At 41.7% G+C, this 24,318-nt stretch overlaps 1 protein-coding gene across 5 annotated transcripts in view; it reads right to left on the reverse strand.

Moving 5' to 3' along the window:
- Window positions 1-209: 209 nt before the first annotated feature.
- Window positions 210-24,318, reverse strand: part of LOC104940678 (zinc finger protein AEBP2) — a 34,066-nt gene continuing 9,957 nt past the window's right edge. For 2 of the 5 annotated variants that reach the window (XR_003461351.1, XR_003461352.1), the window contains exons 6-8: window positions 22,988-23,055; window positions 15,470-15,583; window positions 14,154-14,178 (exon numbers count right to left, since the gene is read on the reverse strand). Coding sequence is in view for 3 of the 5 variants with exons in the window: in XM_027272954.1 (XP_027128755.1) it covers window positions 1,581-1,624; window positions 3,028-3,083; window positions 14,149-14,178; window positions 15,470-15,583; window positions 22,988-23,055 (312 nt within the window). In the remaining 2 variants the exon portion in view is untranslated. Of the gene's footprint in view, window positions 1,625-3,027; window positions 3,084-12,133; window positions 13,129-14,148; window positions 14,179-15,469; window positions 15,584-22,987; window positions 23,056-24,318 lie in introns of those variants that run through there. The other 3 variants (XM_027272954.1, XM_027272955.1, XM_019260862.2) reach the window with 3 other exon arrangements.

A 24,318-nucleotide genomic window follows, 5' to 3' on the forward strand; every position in this document is an offset into this window, starting at 1 on the left:
CTCCTCCACGTCTGTCTTTACATTTTCACACACACACACACACACACACACACACACACACACACACACACACACACACACTAATTCCTGCATGAGGAAACAGGCTTTTATACAGCACTCACATCTCGAGCACAACGACTATTTTTGCACTTTAAAGGAAGACATTTCAGTACTGAAAACACAATGGCTGAAGTCAGTACCGGCCATGTTTTGGACTACTAGTGAACGAGCAGATGAATGCATTAGAAGCACATGAATTTTACATGGGCAATGCATTTGCTGGTGAAGCCAGTTGGTCTGTGGTTACACTGCAAAAACACAACACAGTCCGGTGTATTGTAAGAGAAACAGAATGCCATTTCCCTATACTTTAGACAAGACGAATGATGAGTGAGAGAGAGAAAGAAGCAAAGAGAGCGTAGGCAGAGGAGGGAGACGCGAAAGAGAAATAAAGAGAACAAGTGTGGAGAACGGCTGTTTATTTGACAAGGGGTGATTACGATCAGACAAGGTGAAGCGAGCACTTTTGTGAAGGGTGTGATCCCTGAAGAGAGGGAAAATTGGAAGGACAAGCAGAGGGAGAGGGGCAGAATATGTGAAAGGAGAGAGAGACAGAGGGAGGGGGGGGGATATAGAAAGAGAGCAAATACAGAGAGAGTGGCTGCTTTAAAAAACATCTGGGAGCCATCAGGGAACGGAGAGAAAAACGCTGGACTCAGCTGAAACTCTCGGCTCCCCTCGCTACACTGCTTGCGTACTCGCCTGCTCTGTATCCAACTAACACCTTCCTTCCCCCAAAAGACACAAAGTAGAGGAGGAAGTGGACAGTTTATCAGAAAGCAGAGAGAGAGTCCTTGAGCTCTGCGAGCTCCTAATCCCCTCAGACTGCACGGAGCGCTGTCAAAGTGGACCATGTATTGTTAACGACTCGGATTCAACTGAGGTCAACACATTGCAAAATGTCAGCTGCAAATGACATTCAGACACGCAACTTGCCGTGCTTGCTGAGATTCATTCGAAGCTGTAAAATGCAACATATAAAAGCTTCACCATGTGGTGTTTGGTTGGGCCGCGCAATGTCCAAGCATACAATATACTGTACTCGCCCGCATTTCCTCTGTGCTGTCACCTGCACTGATTGATCAGTTGAAGAATTCAACATATGACGTTTAAGGGGGCAGCTTGCTTCCATAGATGGCTGTAAGAATTTACCTCCGCAGGCCTTCACTTGAAAACACAGAGAGACATGGAGTTTCCTGTGTGGTCACAGTGGTGTGAGCACAGGGTGGCATCTGTCCATGTCTTCATTGAAATGGCACGGTTCATGTGATGGCATTAGCAGAAATGTCAGTCACCCAGTCCCAGCGGTTGTGTAAAGGGCAGACTCTCTTTCTCCATGGCACCACCACAGCTATCCACTAAACCAGCAGATTCCCGTCGCATGTCTCCATTTCATTTTCAAAGAACCGAGCAGACAGACAGCTATAGATGATATACGCATACGTATGCGCCGGTCTTTGAGCTATTGCGGGAGCCTTCTTCTAAAATCTGATGTCTGTGGCACCATTTAAGAAAGGTCTCTATTTGAGAGGGAAAAAGGGAATAAGTGTTCTCCAATGGCAGCCTGGAAAAAGAAAATGGAGTTTATTAACGAGCATCCATGTGTTAAACCATGACCATCAGATTTGGACTTTTCTATTTTGATTCATCCCCTGAGGGCCATGATTAGTCACAGCAAATCTAACGGAAATTTAAAAATGAGTTTTTAAGACCCCTTTTAATGTAACAAAATATTATACAAGGAGTGATTCTGATTTGATTGCAACTTCACCAGCACTTAAAGCACAATAACACTATGTCAGATATGAGAAAATTTCATTCAAATTGAATGTTTCCCAAGCCTGAACTCTAGCTGAAGGACATAACAACCAATAACTTGTGGTTAATAATACAACAATAGTAGCTGCGCTTATAATATTATATTTCTGAGATATTTAATGGCTATCTGAGGTGATGTCTTTTTTATTTATAATTGGTACCGTCAAAGGTTAGAAAATATTAACCTGCATATCCTGATTGTAGCAGATTATATTGTACTTTGAGAATAAATTGTGGATTTATGGACAGTGTCCATCTGTTTGTTTTCATTCATCAGGGCCCATCTGGTGAATCGTGACCATGAAATAGCTATTTTTTTGTCAAATATGTTAATATGTATATGCTCAAATTTACACATAGATCACATCTTACACTGTTACCCTCATTAACTGCAGCTGGGAATTATCATTTATGTCTCAAAGCTGTGTCGATCCCTTAGTTTCCCTTAGCTACCTTGCTGCAACTTTGTACATGGCTGAGTTATCTCTGGACACTACAATGACAATTTAGCATCGGTATTCATGTCAGGATGGGAGAAAATGCATTCCTTTATGAGCCATTTCTTTCTATCAAATCTGTAACAAGTCCAATTTCTGTTGGTAATCCCCCTCTGAAGAAACACATTGATATGTAAACTGTTGTCTCAGAATGGCAGAATGGTTATTAGAGAAGGGGCAGAGATTGAAAATGATTCAGGGACGACCCCGGTAATGTATTCATACCACGGCAGCACACTGCTGTCCTAACATCTCCTACATACAACACCTGCCTCTAACAATCACAGATATTTTCTGCACAAACTGCCTCTATTTCCTCAGAGATACATAGGAGGAGATTGAAGAAATAATAATTTGCCTAGTCAACTACTACTACGAGCAAGCACTGCCGTTACCAAAGCTAAAACGATGATTTCTAGCTGCTCAAAGACATAATTTCAAACGGACTATAATGCCTTTTTTGTTCTTCAGTTGAATGCCCCTCTGATCAGTATGTTATTATTTCTTTTAGGTTATTTTCTCCACTCTCTAGCTGCTCTGGTCTTCCCCTCCCCCACTCCTATCCTCTGCCCTCCTTTTATTCAACTTCCTTTCTCGCTTTCTTCGTCCCCCCCCACACACACACACACACACACCAACCCCCGCCTCTTGCCTCTTTCTCCTCTCCTTGCCTCTTCTTTTCTGGCACGTCCCTCTGTCTTTGTGTTGCTATCCAGAAGAGGTAGCAGTGACGATAGTGGTGATGCACGGCCCGGGCAGAGTCCAGGACAGTGTCGTGGAAGAAAAAAAAAAAAACAGGCATCATCATCACCATCATTGTCATCATCAGCCAGATGAGGAGAGCCAAACTTGAGCTCTGTCCATCCCCATCAGGCTGGCTGACAGTCACAAACTCATCTCTTATTCACTCCATTCATCAATTATACACAGGCCAAAGGAGCCCTGAGAGGCAGGAGGCTGCGAAGGCCCTCTCTCCACGTGTCATTCGCAACTGCAGCACAAGACACGTCGCAGTGCTCCGTGCTCGGCCCTTATCGTCAACGTCCTACTCCCCGTCTCTCTGAGAGCAGGAGGCAGCTTGTCATCATGCCTTTAGCCGCTTCTGCTATGTGCAGATGTCATGTATATCATCGGAAGGTTAAGGTTAGATAATCTGGCCAACAATGACATGATAGCTCAGACGTGAGAATAAAAAAAACATTCCATCAAATGTTTGTGGTGTCCTACATTGGAATACATTAAAAGAGTACATATGATGTCAATATTTATATTTTGAGACGAAATCTGCAATCTGATTTAGTCATTCCCTCCAGATGAAAATGCATTGACCAAAACAAAACTGACAGATGGCCAACATCAATCTTGCGCAGGTATTTATACAAGCCTCCACTTTTCTGTCTGCATGCTAAACTATTGTTTCGCTAACCGTGATTTAAAACACAATTGGGACCAATAACAACTAACAAACATGACATATAGTCCTAAAAATCTGATTTAGAAGTGAAAAGCAACATTTAACAGTCGAGACAGACCATTAAAGGCTCCATATTGGGCTTGTACCAGTAATGTGTCAGCTAGCAGAGTAAAATAGTGTTCAGCTTTGTCATCAAAGATTACATATCTTTTGATGTTGTGTTCAAGGAAACGTCTTTTATATGAGAAGAGCTGAGCCTTATGATGTTATCTCGAGGATACAGCTGTCAAGTGGTCACTTCTAGCTAATGGTTGGGTTAGCTATTACCTGTGTGCAAACACTGCTAATTCTGACATGTACAAAAACCCTCCCAGCCATTCTTGGAAAGATCCAGACTAACTTGGCAACAGAGCGGCTCTTGTGTTGTCTAGGGCTTCATGATCCGAACTCTAAAAGTCATGCACATACAAGACTTTATTTTTTTGTACACAAGACGGTTTTAAAAAGACACAAGCGTCCTCTCTCACACACACACCGACAGTTTTATAGTCGCTGGTTATTTCCATATCAGGCAATGAAAGCTGGCGTTTGGGGAGCCCATTCGGAGAGGTGGGCTGGCCCTTAGATGAAAGAGGTAGCATCCATGCCAGCGTTAGCGTGACATGCCCATTCCTTGTGTGTGTGTGTGTATGTGTAAGGGAGCGAGACTAGTCACCACTACATTAAGTAATCTGACCTGATTGAGCAGCTAAACACTTTCCTTGTAAGTCAGCTGGATCTAATAACCTTAGCTCAAACAGTTTCACTGCATGAGATGTGATTGTAAGAGTACGATTAGCAGAACTCGTTCTCATTTTTAGTAAACATCTACATGTCTATACGACCTAGACCAACCTGACTTCCCACCTGGACAACATTAACACCTATGTGAGAGTAAGATTTCAATGCTATCATCCCTTCCAACCTCAGCAACCTGGGCATCACTGCTTCCTCTCAATCTGTTAGGTTAGACAACCACACCTCGTCAACCCTCACCCTGAATACTGGCATCCCACAGGGCTGTGTGCTGAGCCCTCTCCTCTCCTCCCTCTTCACTTGTGACTGTGTACCTGTACGTTTCCAATACTATTATCAAGTTTGCAGGAGAAACAACAGTGACAATATGAGTCAGACCACAGGGAGGTCCAGCACCTTGTGACATTGATTGGCATTGATGACAACCTGTCCCTCAACACAATCGTTGTGGACTTCAGAAAAACCACCACATGAGTCAGGAAGATCAATCTATTTCTGCAAGCATTGGTGAACTTCTACCACTGCACCACTGAGAGCTATATTACCAGCTGCATCACGATATGGTATAGCAACTGCTCTGTCTTGGACAAGAAAGCACTGCAGAGGTTGGTGTCCAATGCATCACTTCCACTCCCCACCATTGAGGTTGTCCAGTGCAAGTGTGTCTGCGGAGGGCACGAAGCATTTTCAGGGACATCTCTAACTGAGGTCACAGATTGTTTGCCCTACTTCCCTCTGGGAGTCACTAAAGGACTCTCCGTTCCCCTCCACCACTGACCCTCTCCACTAACACACTACTGCACACTTACTTGGACATGCTAATATATATTTATAGCTCTGTCCTCTATATATCTAGCACATGTTCATATCTAGCTTTTTATTCTGCACGTCTACCAATTGCATCACTTGTACTTACAGCCGCACTGAATAATTACACTTTCTATTTTATTTAATTGTTTATATCTTCTCTGCAATGCTTACTTGACAAGATGAATAGTTCTCTGAGAATGTCCGATTTCTGTTGGGAAACAAGACTTTAAATCCTTTAAATCTCAAGAAGTTGCACCTGTTGTCTTTAGGACTGCACTGCTATCATGAAGGTACAATTTGATGGTTTCAAAGTATCCAGAAAATTCAGAGATATTTAACTTTAAATAAACGATTTTACTACTAATAAATCAGCTGTATAATTATATAATTATTGTTTAATCTCCAAGATCCATAAGATTACCAAATAAAACATCTTGGTAGCCTATACTTTGTTTATTGCTGTTTTTTGTATAAGACAGCAATGTTTCAACATATGTACATGGCAAGTTTCTGTGTAACCACACACTAGGTAAATCACGCACGTCACATTCCATTTCCTCTTTACAGGCCTGCCAAATCCATATGGGATTGATGGGCTTTCATGTAACTCTAAGATATTGCCTAATGTGAGGAGGAACTAGAGAAACAGAGTTGTAGCTGTCAAGGCGTATTGCTCGATAACGTAAGAAGATAATGAAGGGAGGAGGGGATGGAAAGAGGGCAAGTGATAGATAGACACAGAGAGAGAGGGAGAGAGACCACACAGAAAGTTGGGCAGCAATTCTGACAGATCGCTGAAGCCTGGAAAATGGGATCCGACAACGGGAGACGCAGCAGGCCAATCGCATTTCAAGATTTTAAGAACAAATGTATTTAATCATCAGAGAAAAAGGGGGATCCAGCTCAGATAGAAAAGGAAACCGAACACAACCAGTAAGCGTCACTTATACCTACCAACCTGCGACATAAGAATGGGTTAGATGCCAAAGATGTGGAGATAATGCTGACGAGTGTAAGCCGTACTGCTCTGGCAATGATTAGTGTATAACTTAAGGCCCTGTGAGTAATTCCTTTTGACATTATCTTGCACAATACCGCAGTGTTGCTCCATTTCTCTCACGTGTCGCCTTTGTCGTAGAGAAAGTAGTTTTTATTCTGTCTGGGGATGATCTGAAGCAATCTGACATGATGGAATTGTTTAAAAGGCAGGCAAGAAGCATGATATTATTCCCATATGGCGACCTCAATCACACACAACCTCTATCCTCCAGAGAAATATGCATAGGAAACATGTGGCACAATACCTAAAGGATTGAGATAAACTTATTCTATTTCACATGAGGTACAAGGGATGCTGATGCTAGGCATCTCTAATGTGCCTTCACTAATTGGTTCTCCCCAGGGCCTGAGTTCAAAACACCGAAAGCAGCCCTAACCATTTATTTCTGCATCTGTCATCAGTGCACAGCATGCTGCAATCACTATCATCCCATCCGCTTCCCTTGACCCTCATGAATCAGCACGTAAACCTGCCACGATTAAGAAGCATTGTCAAAAATGAGACATGTCAAGTGTTGTCAGGAACCAGAAATGCTGAGCCACGCAGGCTCCTAAAAATCAGCTTACACAAGGAAAAATACATAAATTGCACATCCTCTGTTGTAAACTCCTTAAATAAATCTTGTAAATGAATTCTCACGTCATTGTGCGCAGAACAAAACCGTAAAAACTTGATTTACAGATAAACAAGAAGTAGTATCAATAAATAAATCATACAGGTCAGAAGGTAAGTGGAGGTCAGACACATAAATTAATGCTAATGTCTGGAAGCAGAGTATAATTGGTTTATGTTTATATTGGTGATTATTTGTCGTATGATGATCACCAGCTGGAAGTCGTACAGTTTTATGAATCCCACAAGATTCTCCCTTTTTCCCACCAGAACCAGAAAACAAACATGAAAAAATAGATACTGCATGAGATATGAGCACATCTTAATAACAAATCCAAGAATACAGAACATTACTCTGAGCTGAAAGAGGAAACTGATGATGTTACAATCACATGCACTGTGTTCATTGTTGCTGTTTTTCCTCCGGTGCTGATGGCACACTGTGGATCTGATGAAATACTATCATCTATAAATAAAAGCTGGTACTATCGTTCAGCTGCACAGCCTGATGGGAGAGCAGAGAGGGAAGCGTGACGCTGGGTAAATGGCCAAAGGGCCATTCGACACTGACAGAGCCTGAATGTTGGAAACAGCAGCGAATGAGTCGTGGGCAAGCACAGAGATGGACGTAAACTCATTAATGCAGACCCCCCATTGCTTTCAGGTCAACTGTAATTACCGCTTACATAACCTCTACACACTGACTTCTCCCCCGTCAGAGTGTTGTGTTGTTGTCATATTTGCACGATGACAACTGAGTCTATTGGACTAATTGTACCGAGGGAGAAACCATGCGCTTAAGCCTGGGCAGTCAATTTGAGAAATTGAGACATTCTGAGAAAACATTATACACAATCTCCCAGAGAGTTTGATAATTAAAACTATTCCCATGTTGTTAAGTATGAAGCTTGAGTCAGGAAGTGATAAGCCTAGCTTAGCATAAAGACTGGAAGCATCCTGCCCTTCCCCAAACCTCAAAAATTCCTCCAAATCCCACTAAGTGACGATGCATCTTTTTTTGTTTAATCTGCATATAAACTGTGTAATGTAAAAAAGACAATTTATGGCTTTAAAGGAAGTTGATGTGAAACTATTTCTTGACTTATCCTTGTGACCTTTTGTTTACCAAGAAATATTTACAGCCTGTAACTGTTGTAAACTTATGTAGAAATATGTGCACAGAGACACAATGTGCTTCAGAGGTCCTGGTAGGAGCTTTGTAAAGAGCCAAACTAGCTGTTTCCCCCCTTGCAATATTCTACAACTGATATACAACTACCGGGTAAAAGGACACAGTAGTCAGAGTGAGGTTGTTATTTGTACATCCCCCATGTGTATTTGTGCAGACTTTTCATTGTTATTGTTCTGCCTGGTGGCGTTTATCCTGTAAACACAGTGTTGTCTTATTATGTTGTAATAGAATCTCTACTTGTGGATGTAAGGCGATGAGAAGAAACATTTTGTGCACATAAACTACTGGCTGGCAGGATCAACATCATCTTAAATATGTTCCAGAGTTATTTTTCTGTTTTGTAGTTTTCAGAGTCAGCAGAAGCTGAGATTGTTGCAGATTTAAGTTTACTCGATTATACGGACCACACTGTTTATCCTGCTGTATGTACGTATGTATTTCCACACAAGGTTCAGATTTAACTACAATAAATGTGACACTACATCTGTCTCATGTACAACATGTACATGCATGACAACTGTTCCAATGTAACAGTTCATTCCACCTTTTTTTTTGGTCAAATTGCTTCATGCTGAGAACAGGAAAATTCCCAGAGCGCCACAAAAATCAAAGGATATACAGGAGGAAGGGACACCCTGCACCGTAAGATGGTGGATAGTGAGCGAAAGGCTACCAGTGAGTGGCTGGCTTCCCCAGCTGGAAGATGTTTAGACAGCGTCAGTTTCTTGTGTTGACAGGATGGGTCAACAGTCAGGGCCACTTAAGGATAGATTATTGACCATTTCTCCATGCAGCCTGCACTAATGGAAGGGTCTGAAGCTGTCAAAATATATTTGTGCACAATGCTTAAACAAATGAATAAGCCATCAGAATGAATATTACAAGGAGATGAAACCGTGGATGGACGGTTATGTCACAATACAGACTTATAGCATCTCAAATAGACTAAAGAAAATTACCGAGATGGAAAGACCACTCAATAAAAAGACCATTAGGGCTTCTTGATGCAACAAATGATTTGGAAACATGATGGAAACCCAATTAAAACGACATTTACAAAAGGAAGAGTTAAGCTGTTTACAAAAACTCCTGCAGCTGATATGCTCCGGTCCAATTTTGTGCAGACACACACCATGTGTATACACTCTGCATGAATTCCTTATATGGACTCTTGTCACACATGTATGATTATCTACACTAAAGTTAAATCGTAATTTGTATAAATAAGTTGCGCAAAGTATGATGGCCACTGCTCCTAATTTTAAAAAAAAATGTTAATAGCCTTTAGTAAGGCACAATAATTAATCAGTCTCTAAAATAACACTCTTAACTGAACTCTTGAGGTTTCCTGGTGAACAACATCCATTCCCTAGAATTTCTTTTTGTGAAATATGTGGAAAAGTGAGAAAAAACAATTCCAGTCCAGGATTTAGAGCGGCAGCTCATTGCTTTTGTTCTTGATGTAATGCCTTCATTCTTTATGGAGACAGCGGCGCATGTAGCCAAAGCAAAGCGAAGATTTTGTGCACAATGAGAAAGTCAGATGGATGATTCAGGACCAAGTGTACGCAGTGCTGCAGACGATGGAAGACGTCCAGATCTAAGTAGTTGGACCACAGAACCGACGGACAACACTTACAGATACAATGTCACACATGACTAATGGACCGACTTAATGAGGTTCACATGTCACGGTACAGAATGTGCTTCCATTACTGGTGCAACTTCGATCAATATTAAAGAATGGGACATCAATAAGTTCACATCTGTGAACATGCTGTGATTAATCCAAAACAAAACAGTTTATCTGAGATTTTCCAGTGGAGACGGAGGCGAAGGGATTGGCATCACACTGGGTGTTTGGAGGAAGAGAAGATGAAGGAGGAAAACTCATCTCATGGGTTGAGTGAACAGACGTCACTTCAGGGTAGCATCCCAGCCTTTCCTTCACGGACAGGCTGAGGCGGGATTAGATTCTGCAGGCAGAGCTGCTGTCCGCTCTCTAAATCTGCCTGCCAGTCTTTCTATCAATCATTCTGTTCTCTCCAAATGATGTCACTTCTGAAGTCATGGTTCGGGCAATCCTCACTAACAATGTGGTATTGTTTTAATCGAAACATTCTGCAAATAATCACTTGAGGCTCCAAAGAGAAATGAAGGCATTACAAAAACATGAATCCAATCCAACGGCAAGGATTATTAGACGATTATTAGAGATTATAGAAGGATGTCAATGTTAGGAAGTGGTTTACAATAATATTTATGAAACTCAAGGTTTACAGGTTAGGATTATAGTTTAAAAAATAATGAAAGCACGAAACAATGAAATAAATGTCTGCAGTTTTGAATGGGCACATACAAGTAATTCATAATAAAACATGTCATTTTCAAAGCAACAAAAGCAGAAAGTACGTTACGGGACTCAGTGTCAGATCAACGCACACACAGGCAGGATCAAATTTTAACCTGGGCTCCCAAAAACAATGATGCAGTTTGCAAAAGTAACATGCATATGTCCAAAAAGGTCCAGTCTCCTGTTGGACAAACTGCACTGCAGATACGGCCTGCATCCTGTTTGTAACCATCAGCTCCAACTTTGTCACAGCCAAACAGCCTGTGATTAATTAGTGGAGTGTTGTCAACAGAACTGCGGGAATGTTATTTACTCACTGCTACAAAAAAACAAAACAAATGATAGGTCTATTCAGCTGTCTTATACTTTGACTCATGAGTAACTGAATAAGTGTAAGTAATGTGTGCAGTCTAACCTCACAGTACATGCTTATTGTGGAGAACTTCCTGCTTACAGATGTGATCCTGTGATAAGTCCTCCACTTACTTAATAAACCACAAGCAAAATTAAGTGAGTGTTAAATGCAATTTTAGGAGGTTTAAATGGGATTAACCAACCTTTAACCATAAATATTTGTTTTGATCTGTAGATACTACATTTTAATATGTTTGCATCTTAAAATCGAAAAAGCAGTGAAGTATGAAAATCCACTGCCCAATGCTTCTTTCTTTTGCATATGACTTAATCGGTTCTACAGCCTGAATGACTTTTCTTGGCTCAAGGAATCTATAAAAAGGGTGAAAAATATCATCTGTAATAAGGGTTTTAAAAGTTTACACTGGCCTGATGGTGCTGCTACACAGCTTTTTGTTATTAATATTATGTTGTTTTTTTATTACTGCAGACGCATTGTGTGAAAGCGTGACATTTTTCCTCTTTGCTCAAATATTTGTTATCCTTTTTAAAACTTGTCTTGATTCAAGAATCTGTGAAGAAGATATTTTTGTTGACACGTGAATTTACTGGAATTTAACTCGAGCTGATGGTGGAGTTATTGTAATGACCCCAAACTGTGTTGCCTGCATATTTTGGACATATCTTATCAGTTTACCACAAAACAGTTCTATGTGCTGCCACAGACCATTGCAGATATGAGAAAGACATAAAAACAAAGCACAAAACATATACTTTTAGTGCTTTAACCCCACAAGGAGAATAAACCAGCACCTGAAGGTCTCATTATATCACATGCTGGAGTCCTAATGCCCATGAATGTTGCATGTGTGTGAGCGTGGATTGAAGAGCGGGACAGCCATATTGTAGCGGACCTCTCCCTGAACTCCGTTTTCTCTGCAGGCATGTTCACTAACAGCTGAGGCCGGCAGGGGTTCTGCCCTGCTGGCCCAGTCATTAGCTCCTCCACAGCATGCTCCCAAAGCTGTTCTGCTAATGGACGCCAAATAACTCAGCCAATGCACACATAAGGAACTCATATTCATACCACAATGGATGCATTGCTCCTTTCCGCCATTCCAACACCTTGCATACTCATCTGTACAAACAACTAGGGTTCGTCAACATCTGTCATTTCCCCCATTTTATTACAAAACACAGTATTAGATTTCCAACAGGGACAAGATACAGTAGAAAACACACCTTTAACAATAAAAAAGTAATAATGTAAAGTTATCATTGCAACTATGATAAACAGTTCATGTTACTTGGGGGAGAGGTGGTGGGGAAGTTAAACTGGTGTGATTTACATTTTTAAATGTGTACTGAAATGTCATTTCTATGCTGTACTGTCAACAGTGCGTGTAAGATTAAGAGCTACACGGTAGTGTCCTTAACTACTGAGTTATTGCTCCTGTAACAGTTTGCATTACACTAAATACAAATCTGACATAACTGGCAAAACCTCACACCCCACTGTCATACACACGGGTAAAAGTACTGCATTCAATAAGTATAAATAGGATAATCTGTTAAGACTTCTGTCATGTACAATGTAATTACAACTGGAAATTGTTCAAATACCCCTACATGTGACAGTTAACATAGATTATCACAGTAAATACGGTTCTATTTAAAACCTTCACAAAAATCCACATTACACCAGAATTTTCACTGTAGAAAAATAAGTTAAAAATCTGCATAAATATTTTACACAAAACAGTTAGAAAATATGCTGTATTTTCTGACAAGGTTACACAAAACTATTTTTTTAATGTTTTTTTTTTCCTTTTACACTGTTGGGTATTAAGCATATTTTGGTGCTTGTTAAAAAAAACAAAAAAACAAACATTAATTTAAGTTTTTAATAAACAAACTTTAAAAAAAACAAAAGGTTAGTCCCGTTTTATACCACACTTGGCTACAACAGTCATTTCAGATATACAAATATGAAGACGGAAAACAGGAGAACTGCAGCATAGCCAAGTTTGACTTCCTTTTATCGCCACTTCACTCCCCCCGTTCGGCAGAGACAGATGAAGAGCGTCCCATCCCACACAGATAAACCTCCTATGAACAAGCAATTCCCCTTAAGTATCGAGTCCACAGATGACTCCTTACAGGCTGAGCACAAAGACAGGAGAGAAAGAGAGAGAGATGGAGAGAATGAGATGTTCTTAGTTCGTCATGAGAGATTACAGTGTGAGGAACTGGCTTCATCCTGGATGTTCAGACATTAGGCAGTCTTCCTTCACAGACACATTACAGTGTGTGTTTTAGAGCCTTTGCTACAATGAACAACTAAGGTCAAGTCGTGGAATAATGAACAATGTCCAAATATGACATCACGTTTTAGTGAAACTAGGGAATGCCAGGGGTCGTGGCTCTGAAATGGCTCGTTTCCCCAATTAACTGGCTCCGCGGTGCACAGGAACTGTGAAACTGTGGGCGATAAGTAATCATCTACAGTGATGTTTCGCCACAGGAGAATCAGAGCCACGGGTAATACTTCTGATGCACAAGCCATTACCATACCGTCAAGGCATCTGCGTCGTTTGATCTCCAATACAGCAGAAAGAATACGGACATTTTAAATGTGGACGATACAGCAGTATAAGACTTGTGGCAGCTGAGTTAACAAGTAAGAATAAGGAGGCAGCTCTGTGCGGTCCGCAGATACAGACCAACATTACTCAACTTCAAAAGCTGTGCACGGATGTTGATATAAGATACCTTTTTATGCATCACCCTACTCATTTCATACATCTTTGACTTTCTGCCAAAAACTATGGTAACACAGCTTATTAGAAATACATTTAACACTTTAATTAAGTCAAGGAAAATAATTAAAAATAATCAAAAAGGTAAAATGCATTCATTCAGTTTGAACTTCTGCAGTTCAAACTAAATAGAATTGTTCTATCTTTATATACTTGTGTGTGTACTATGACTTTCTGTCCAGTATCCACTTTAAGTTGTGTATTAATAACATGCGCACGTATTGTAATTGATTAAACACGACTATAATTGTTGGCTGTGAGCTACTACAGCACTGTGTTTCAGCCCAAGACGCACATCTTTAGGTGTTTATCGATATATTTGATCATAACACACATACACACATGTTCGACTGTTTCATCTTACCTGCGCTTTAGACGCTTTTGTGGAAGTGCTCTGAAAAGACAAAGAAAGAGGTTTGTGAGGTCACGGCACTAGAGGATCTTTGGTGTAAATGTAACACAATGCGACCATGTGTTTGAGCCGGTTTCAGTCCAGCATGACTTGTGACAGAATGAAGAACTTCGGCATGGAAACATTGATGAACTAATACAATACTAGACTGCCACTGGTAACACATCGTATTCACATGCACAGGGGGTTCAAACACCATACTATATTTACTGCCACAGGCACCAACCACCTCATTTGTTTGGGGATTTCATGCATTAAGACAACCTTGACATAAATTGGCTGAGTGCTGACGGTTATATTCAACTATGAAACCAGAGTCCAGCAGCAGCCCCTGCAGTTACTGAGCCTTCAGGTCTAATTAAAATCAGCCAGCCTGTGTGCTGATCAGCACACTTGTGTGCCATATATCTCCAGTAAGATGACCACTCTGTTATTTTAGGCACATTGTTCCTCTTTCAGGATGCGTTTTCAGCCTTTTATGGTATACCATAAAGCTAAACTTGTTTTTTTTATCTCAGCGATGAGTGTAATAAGTCTGGCGGAGCTGCGCATGACTCAAATAATATCAGAGCTAATGTTTAGTGGAATGTGGTAGACAGAGAAAACATAGGTTGTGGAGTTACATTTGCACAGAAGCAGGAGATCGTCCTGGTTTAAAATCTCTAACTGTGACTATTTCTATTATCAAATGAACAAAATCATTTCCTCAAATAAATATTTGTGTTCATATTAAAATCAGCTGAGAAGGTTTTACAGTGTGAATATATCTCTAAATGAACAATTTAATACATTAAATAACATACATCATTACACAATATCATTGTCACGTTACACCTCAATATTGCTGATCACTGACAATGATGATCAGGCTGTAGCAATACAATGTTTACCTCATCACACACACAGACAAACAAACAAACTGTGTTTTCTCTGCACTTGTCTTTTTTAACCTAATTGCTGAAGGTGGGAGTTGGTGCCACCTGGTGGAACAAGGTGATAAGTGTGTAGCACACAAACACAGGTATGGGGGGGCCAGAGGCAAAACGCTTGCAAACACTTTTCTTGTGGCACTTAAATGCTTCACACAATGAATCCTACTGAGGATTACATAATGTTTACACATGGGCAACATGTGTTTGGCTCAGGCGAAAATGGATCTGCAGTAGCGTGTGTTTGTGCGTTTACGTGTCTGTGTGTGCATGTGAACAAAGAGGCTACTGGCATCGTCGTCATCATCATCATCATCATCACACACTCGCATACAGACGCTCACCTGTAGATATTTGGGTCTAGCAGCATGGCTGTGTCCTGTGGTAATTGCGACAAGTGCACCACTTTAGTCTTCAGCTGCGATCGCTCCGTTTCGTTCACCCACACATCAGGTAGTCTGCAAGACAACACACGTACAACATGCACAGAGAGGACATGTGGTCAGGGTTTAAGAAAGAGAGAGAGAAAAGGGTAGGGGGGGGTGGGGGTGAGAGAGATGGACAAAGAGCCTCATTGAGTCCAGCGCATATGTTAACACCTTCCTCTGAACACTAAGTACATTTCCATAAGTAACACGGCCTTGACCAAAGCACTGGGACTGACACACATGCACACGGGTGCGCAGGTCTGCACAGAAATGCGCGCGCACACACACAGAGGACAAAGCGCACTGTCCTCTTGTGTTATTAATTATCGAGTAACTTCTACACTGTATCTTCATGATTAACCAGAATTTTATCCTCTAAGCTCAAGGCTAACGAGGTGACTTTACAGTGACGGGCACGCACAAACACACGTGCACATGATGTATTTGCACTGCTCAGCTGCACCTCACTGTACCCGCAGCGGCGTGATCCCCCTGTGAAAGAAGGGTTAGCGAGCACTGGCGTGGCAAGTCGAGGTGCAGAGGAAACAAAGAGCTTAAGCGAGTCGACTGCGCCTCCCCTCCCTCCTCCAGCCACCCCGTCTCCACCCCCAGCATTCCCCCCGTCACCATGTGCGTCATCGCAGGAGCCCCCAGAGATGCAGACACACACGCACGCACGCATACACTCATACACACTCACTGCAGGCGGCAGTTAGGCAAGCAGGCAGCCACCCAGCCGAATCACTCATTCACATGCCTAGTCAGCCCATTCAGAGGGATGGTGTGCAGGTAATGCTCCACATGCAGCATATTCAGCACAACTGTGTGCAGGTAGAGATGGAACAGAAGTGATAGAGAACTAACAAATCAAGAATAGGGAAAAGGAAAGTGGCGAGAGAGGGAAAAAATGTTAAGTGGCTCAAGTTAATGTACAACAACTCGCTTGAACAGTGGTTGCAAACCCCTTTTATGGCATGTTTAAATGCCTGGAGGGTGGGACTAGAAAGATAGGATAATTTACTACAGCTATAAAGTTCGGAAAGCCACAGTAGTGTAGTTATAATCTACAATACACATCCTTGAATGCTGCATTAAATAAATCCTTCAAGTCATCACTGTTACAAACAATTTGAAATTACTATTTGTCCTCAGCTTGACTAGGTATTCATCAATATCACATATGAGGATTTCTGTCTGTATCTGCCATTAAATGTACAGACAGCCACAGAATTTTTTTTATTTTAAACAAGTGTGTGCACATTGCAAGCCCGACTCGCCCTTTAGCGTAAAAACCTGAGGGAGGAACACGATAGATAAAAGAGATACAAATAAAACTAAAACTTGCACATGTGGAAGTAATCATGCATAGGTCTAAGGGATATGATGGCGATGATATCTGATCACTGTACAGCTCATGGCAGTTTTGGTGCTTACTTTTCAATTCATGAATGAGCCGTAACGGCATAAAGAAATCCTAATTTTGGAAAAAAGCATAGAAAGGTTTTTATATAGCCCCATTATTTAACTTTTCAACCATAAAATAACTAAATCATTTTGATGCGACGCTGACTTGTAATCAGGTGGATAGCGTCTGTCATTCTCTGCATGGGTATGATCACACACCAGAAGTACGTAACGCTTACGCACAAAGTCACACACCACCAATTATTTCACTTATGGTGAGACTGGATTATGTTTTATGGAGAAAATGTTTTTTGGTTTTGCCTCTGATGTCCTGCAGCTGCTCTGCATCAACTTTTTTCCCCCCTTTGTTTCCTGATGGACAGTAAACTGCTGTGAACTATAGCTGCTGTTAGTTAATGCTAGCTGTGTTTATTTCCCGGGGTGCCTGAACTGTGAGGTCAGAGCATTAGGCAGAGTGTTAGGGTTTGTACCACAAGCATTTTGGATCAGGGAGGTTTTCAGGACCGGGACGCTGGGGGAAAGCTGACAGGGAGCCGGTGTCATGCCAGAACCAGAGTTGGACAAGCAGGTAATGTAAGCAGCTTCCATGGATACAATGGCAGAAGACACCAAAGAGGACACTGACAGAGGAAGCCAAGAGTGACTGAGCAAGAAGACGCCAGACAAGAGTCTGGGAATGGCTTTTAGATGTTGGCAAGCTTCATTATGATGCTGAAAGACAGACAGCGAGTTGAGCTTCCTCCTGTTGGACTGGTAAGTAATATTAGCTGGCTGCTATGCCTCGTCTTATTGCACTTACTTGATGTTTGGTCGTCAAATACACATGTACAACTGCCCATATTTATGACGGTGGCATTGCACTCAGAAATACCAATGCTTGAATAGTTATTTCTAAAATGTAACCCTCAGACTGAGTTGTACGTCAAGTTTCTCTCATTTCATTTTAATAGTGTGTCTATCCTCTTTAGTGGTGGGGAGAGGAGAAAGAGGAAGTTGAGAAGAGGCAGGGACAAGAGAAGAAACAGTTCCCTTCAAAGCTGCTTCAAAGTTTGGGTTAGCCTTGAGTTAGTGTGCTTGTGCAAAGCAAACCTCAAATGACAGAGGAGGACCTGCTGAGTGTTAAATTTGCAGTAAACACCCATGTGTTTTTGTGCGCGCGCACGTGTTCCACTCCAGAGTCACCGTAAACATGTCAGGGTGAGTGTGCTTTGGTACTGATGAGTAAATTATATTCTGATGGACGTGAGGCCCAAAGGGAAGGCTGAAAAATCTGTTTGTGCACGCACACACACACACAAACAGATTTTCAAAGATCTCTCCACCCAAAGACTCCATTCAGTCACACCAAGCCAAATAAAGACAAATGGATTTATTTCATTTTCCAGAGGAGACTGTTATTTGGCTTGCTTCTTTATGAGCCAGAAATGTATATTGTGAGTGAGGCCTCTGTAGGGAGAGCTACTGGGGGGTGCCTGCCAGATAGAAGCCCAGTGTTCCAGGCTAGATTGATGGCTGGCTCCGGGCCTTGAAGCTCCCAGCGGTGACAGGAGCAATAAGTTAATCACAAAGCAGCAAAGTGTGTATTAAATCGCAAACACGTTAAATGGCTTTATATGGAACTCGGCAAGAATGACTGCAGGAGTTCAATGTCCTTATAAACTGCATCATTCTGCGAAGCAGCAAGAGAGCGAGCGAGCTCACAGGGCTGGGTCAGGTTGGTAAGGACATTGTAGCCTAAAGGAAAAAATGTCACAAAGAGTGGCACTGCACAAATTAAGTACAATCACAGCACAGAGAGAATTGCTCACTACTGTGACTGCGCTCCGAAATGCCTTATAGATAGACACAGCTTGTTCATAGTTGAATAAATTGGGCTTACATTGAAATTTAATTAAAAATTTCTACTCATTGCTGGATTTGGATGAGCTACTCAGGTGGTTGAAATTTCAAAAAAGAAAAAACAAAGTATCACGAGTTACTACTGCTCAGACTTTTTCCCTTTGTGTGATATCCACTACTGCCTGCGGCTGTTTTTAGGTTTAGTGCCAATATGTGACACGATTCTCTCAACCGCAATTTTCCCCCCCTCACAAAATGTCATGTCTGCAGGCAAGAAAACTACAAAAAGAAGTTAACATAAAACAGTATACAACTTCCTTTAAATGAAAAATAACAACAAGACATGTGCATGACTAAAGAGAAGACACAACACATCAACCTCAAACTGGCGTCTTCCACAGGGTCAAGCCCTGGATTGTATTGGGTGAACCAAGGGTCCTGCTGGAATCTGTCATATATAACCACGTTTTATTGAGGTTAAAAGTTTTTCCTACTATGAGATCAAAGCCGCAGTTCTTCTGTTGTTTTATAACATATAAACTGCAGTGACGTGTCTTCTTGCAGCCCTGTTTCTGCAGAACACAATGATACTCCCTTCTCCCGTAATATCACAGCAGGAATGCAATTAAACTCGCACAAATTAGTCACATATAGGCCTACGACTGACTCACCGGCAGCTCGTTTAAAATGCCATCCATGTACTGCTGTTCCTCTACGATCAAAGATACTCACAAAGTAAGGGATTTTCACACCTCGAATGGAGGTCGCTTACAGACCATAAGTGTATTTAGAGATCCTTGATCTCTGCACGTTAAATAAGTGATACCAACCTGATGTGACAAAATTCACAGGATTTTCTGTTCTCCCTTGAAGCTTGGCAGGTTTTCCTAGACAGGGTTATATTTATATTTTCCATCTATTATGTTTTATAAGCCTATATATTAGTTGTTATGTGTAGTTTTGTCCATAATGACGTGCCAGGATGCCTCCAGTGCCACCATTCGCTGTCTCTGTGTATTGTACAGTTTGTATTTCTAAAGCATTCAACGGCATGCATTGGAATCCATTCACCCATGCATCAAAGATTAGGCAGCAGTTATGGTCCTCTGTCGCTCCCAGCACACCCACCTCCCTTCTCTGTCCTTAGCGAGCCTCTGGTGGTTCACGTTAATCAGTTACTCATTAATGAGTTAATGAGTGTCAGTTAAGACGTGAACGGTTTGCTCCAGCATTAATAAACATGACTTCCCACATTCACAGGGGCTTATCATTAACTCGGTGACTGGGACACGTACATGTACACAAACAGTGCGGCACTTGATGTTGACCTCTGTGTGTTGAGGGTCATGACACTTCTTGGCAGTCAAAATGACCACTAGACTGTTTCTCAGATACTCGGGCACTGAGTCAAGGACTAAATATTAACTTGGCAGAATTGACACAGACTACCAACCATGTCTCTAGTTGGTTAAATTCATCCCCTGAACAGCAACTAAAAGGCGAGGTGAGGTACTGAAGAATACAGAGAGTGGGCAAGTCATAAATGTGACATTACGAGTGTCGTTTCTTTCTCATCTGTTGAAACTTGCGCATGCACAGTACTGATCAGGATGTAGCGAGGTCATGCCTGATCAGTACTCAGTTAGATGCTGAACACAGTTGCAGAGACTGATGCCTAGCAAAAAGAAAAACCAGCTATCGGTCAAGAAAACATATACGTCCATAGTCTGTCATCAAACTGGCCTCATGACATCTTTACAAATCTAAGCGGTGCCACGTCACGTCAGTTTCCTCATGACACAATTATAATAGTCTCTTGACAGCCAATGTCAAAACGAATGTTACAGTATAAAATAATGTTAACACATAAAACCAAAATAGTTTTATAACAAAGAAATGTCATTAAAAGTGACACTTAAGGGTCACAACCATAAACACAACAGTCATGACAGGGCTGTAAATTGTATGCATTATAGGACAACTTAAATCAACGTCTGTCTGATATAATACAGCCACCCTCACTGGTTAAGACATTGTGCATTTCCTACAGCACCCCACTATAGATTTGTTAAGCTTATTAATCACCAGAGCACTCGCCTGCTGCAGGGCAAATATATGACTCAGTAGCATCGCTGATTTCTTCTGCATGGATGGAGGGTAAAAGGTATCTCACTCTTGTTTTCCATCCTTCTGTTTAGTTCTCTCCCTACCGTTCACTCTCTCTGGTTTCATTCTGCCTCTTCACATTTCTCTCTCCCCCCCCACAACCATTTTGCTCCCACTCCCATTTCTCACTTTCCTGCATTCTCCGTCTCCCCCATTCTTTCCCTCATCCATCCTGTCTCCATCTGTCTTTGAGTCTCAGTATCAATCTCCATCTATGTCTCTCTGTTTGGAATTTATCTGAGGGGTCTTTTCCTGATCACCAAACTTCATCTTTCTCTCCCTCCCCCTTTACCTCATTATTTCTCTATGCACAAGATTAAAACTCCCACATGCGGGGTGAGGAGGAGGAAAGCAGAGGTGGATCAGAGAGGGGAAGAAAGAAGAAGAGGAAGGATGGAAGGACGAGGCAGCAGAGGACTGAGAACAAGGTTTGAGCTACAGTATGTTCATCGGAAGCTGTCAGCTGCAATCTACTTTATGATGCATCATCCAGGTTCTTTCTTCTTTTTGCCAAACCCATTTTCCCTTTTGCTTTCCAACCTGTTCTTTGTCTCCTTTGACCTTGTTTTTGTTTCCTCCTCCACCTCCCGCTTTATCCACCTCTTTCCCGTCTTTGCTCATTTCTTCTCATCTCCCACCTCTTGCACCCTCTTTCCTCCTCCCTGCTCTCTGATCACTCTCAGCAGCCGTGCAGTCAAACCCTTTAATGGCAGTGTGGGAGTGTTGCAAGTGTGGTGGGAGCTTCCCCTGAGCAAATGCCCTGCTGAATATCACAGCGCTCTGTGAAGCTCTCTCTATGAGACAGACCCATTTCATAAGCACAGTGCCGGACGTGTGTGCCATTCTGCCCAATTACTTAAATGAGCTGGGGCTTCACCTCAAGTGAGCCGACCCTGGTGAGACTAAGCTTAAAAATAAGTATGCAGCTAGTGAGGACTGGGCGGAGCAGCTCAGGCCCTAACTGGCTGAGCATGATTTTTTTAGAGTAAGTTTATCCAGAGGTTACACCGAAATCAGCCTCCAAGTAATTTTGAGTGCTGATCCACTCTTTAAGACATCTTGGTTGATCGATGTTTATCCAAGTACGACCTAAGCCAAGCTGATGGTAGAGAACCAACAATAGACCTAGAGAGTAACAGAGACAGTCAAGTCTTCTCCAGGCATGAACGTGCGTATCATAACACCGAGTGCGGGTACTAGCTGATAATCATGGCGGACGCCCTCAGCTCTCTTTGTGGAGAGCTACGTGGAGCCGAGTAGAGGGGCTTGCGTGATTTGGACTATATAGAAACCCGGCCTCCTCACACTGAGAGCTCTCCACAACAAATATTGGATCAGCCAAGAGAGGAAGGTGGGGAAGATTTATAGTAAGCCCTGATGCGAAAGAAGGCCACCGTGTTGAGCGCACACAACTGTATGGAAAGGAGAATCGTAAAACTATCAGAGAGAGAAATGTATATATTGTTGATGTTCGCTTGTATGTGCATGAACCCCTGCTGTTCATAAAAGGAAATGTTTGTGCGGCAGGCCCAGACTTTAACGGGTAAGCATGTGCTGGAGATTTGTTAATGTCATGTTGAGTTTTCTATTTGTAGATCAGTGACATTTTAAAAAAGGTTATCTACAAATGTGTCTCGGCTGTCATGCAACACACACACCCTTTACCCTTAAATACATACTGAGCAGTATTTCAAAGCTACCTTAACCAGTTCCCTATTAGGAATAAAGCTAATGATTAACTTTAGCAGGTAGTGAAGCCATCTTGTAAGTTGATGATGACAGATGTATCTGCATGTAGTTCACTACAACAGCCATGGGATTTTCTAGTGCACAAATTGCAGCTCTTTCTATTCTTCTGGTAATAATGATGAACTAATTAAAACAATCCTAATTTGATCTTGAAAACTGAACTTGAAGACCAGAAAGAAAATCTGGTCTTAAAGTCTCAAATGATCTAAATTATTGTTGTAATTTTGCAACAATGTACAGGATGAGTTTACTCACATGTCTTCAGGTGTCCAATGTAGGAGGACCTTCACCTTGCCAGTCCCCTCTTTCCTTCTGGCTAGCACCTACACAGAGTCAATCAAACAAAAACACAAATTTCATAAGACACAAAAAGAGCAAAGAGAATAAGAACATGTCTCTTGTCTTTTTTTTTTGCTTTTACACAGTCCATTTGTTTTCTGCTGTTTGGTATTTGCATTGCAAAGTAACATTCAGCTTTACCCATGAAAAGTCGCCACCAAAAATGGACATACAGTAGGTGTATTACACAACCTACATATTACGGGTAATTTCAAATGTCAAGAAATTTTGTGATGTTACAGGCATCAGATTAGCACAAATGTGTTGGGTTTGGCTCCGATTGCAGCATTCTCTCTCTCTCTCTCGTCTGTTGAGAAAAGGCTTCAAAGACATGCCCCCATCCTGGCCTCATATCTCTAATGAATAATGAGGCTACATGCTTCAAACATCTCACCAACTGATACAGTGGCTTATCATTACACTAATAAGCAATGTGAGCACTCTTAATAATGCATGCAAGAGCTCAGCGAGCAAACAGGATCTATCCAACATTTCCCCGCAACATACTGTAACCGAGGAATTCAAATCCAGACAAAAAGTTATTTATCTCCTCCCATCGCTGGACTTGTCTGAGAACTGCTTATCGCTGCAGACATTCTTGAGAGAAGATAGACACGGGGTACGCACTGTGAGCAGTTATCACCATAAACAAGTCCCCCCCCGCTCTCGTTGTGGATTATATCAGCTCCAAAACACTCCGCGGCTTTAGAGATGGAGACTCTTATAACACTTACTGCAGTAACATGGCAAGTTGGGTTCATTTGATCTTTTATCGTTTCGTCACCTGGTTTAACTACTCAAGGCTGAATCTGCCAGCACAACCTCAAACATCAAGGCCTTTCTTCTTGTGAAAACACAGTTGAGACAATACCAGATTTCCTGAACTGCTGGCTCCGTTTTAATGCATAACATTTCACCGATCACGCTGTGTTGGTTTATAGTAAAACGTCTGGAATTTGCACAAATATTGTCAGTAGGGGAAAAAAAAAAATAGAAAAATAACCAGAAGTGTCAAAAATAGCCACAGATATAAGCTCTTGCGTCAATCGACTCTTTTTTGTTGTTAGGAATGTCTATTTTTAGGAGAGGGAATGAGCTCACGTGTGAAGAACTTCTCTTACGCACATGGATATCCGAAATAATTTTTGTGACTCTAGAGACCGGCTGCGGCATTGATGGAAACTGGTTTGAAGACAGGAGGGAGAAGACTCCACTGAGACAAGAGACACAGACCTAGAATTACTCTC

Source organism: Larimichthys crocea, chromosome XXI (assembly GCF_000972845.2).
Source record: "Larimichthys crocea isolate SSNF chromosome XXI, L_crocea_2.0, whole genome shotgun sequence".
Lineage (NCBI taxonomy): Eukaryota > Metazoa > Chordata > Actinopteri > Sciaenidae > Larimichthys > Larimichthys crocea.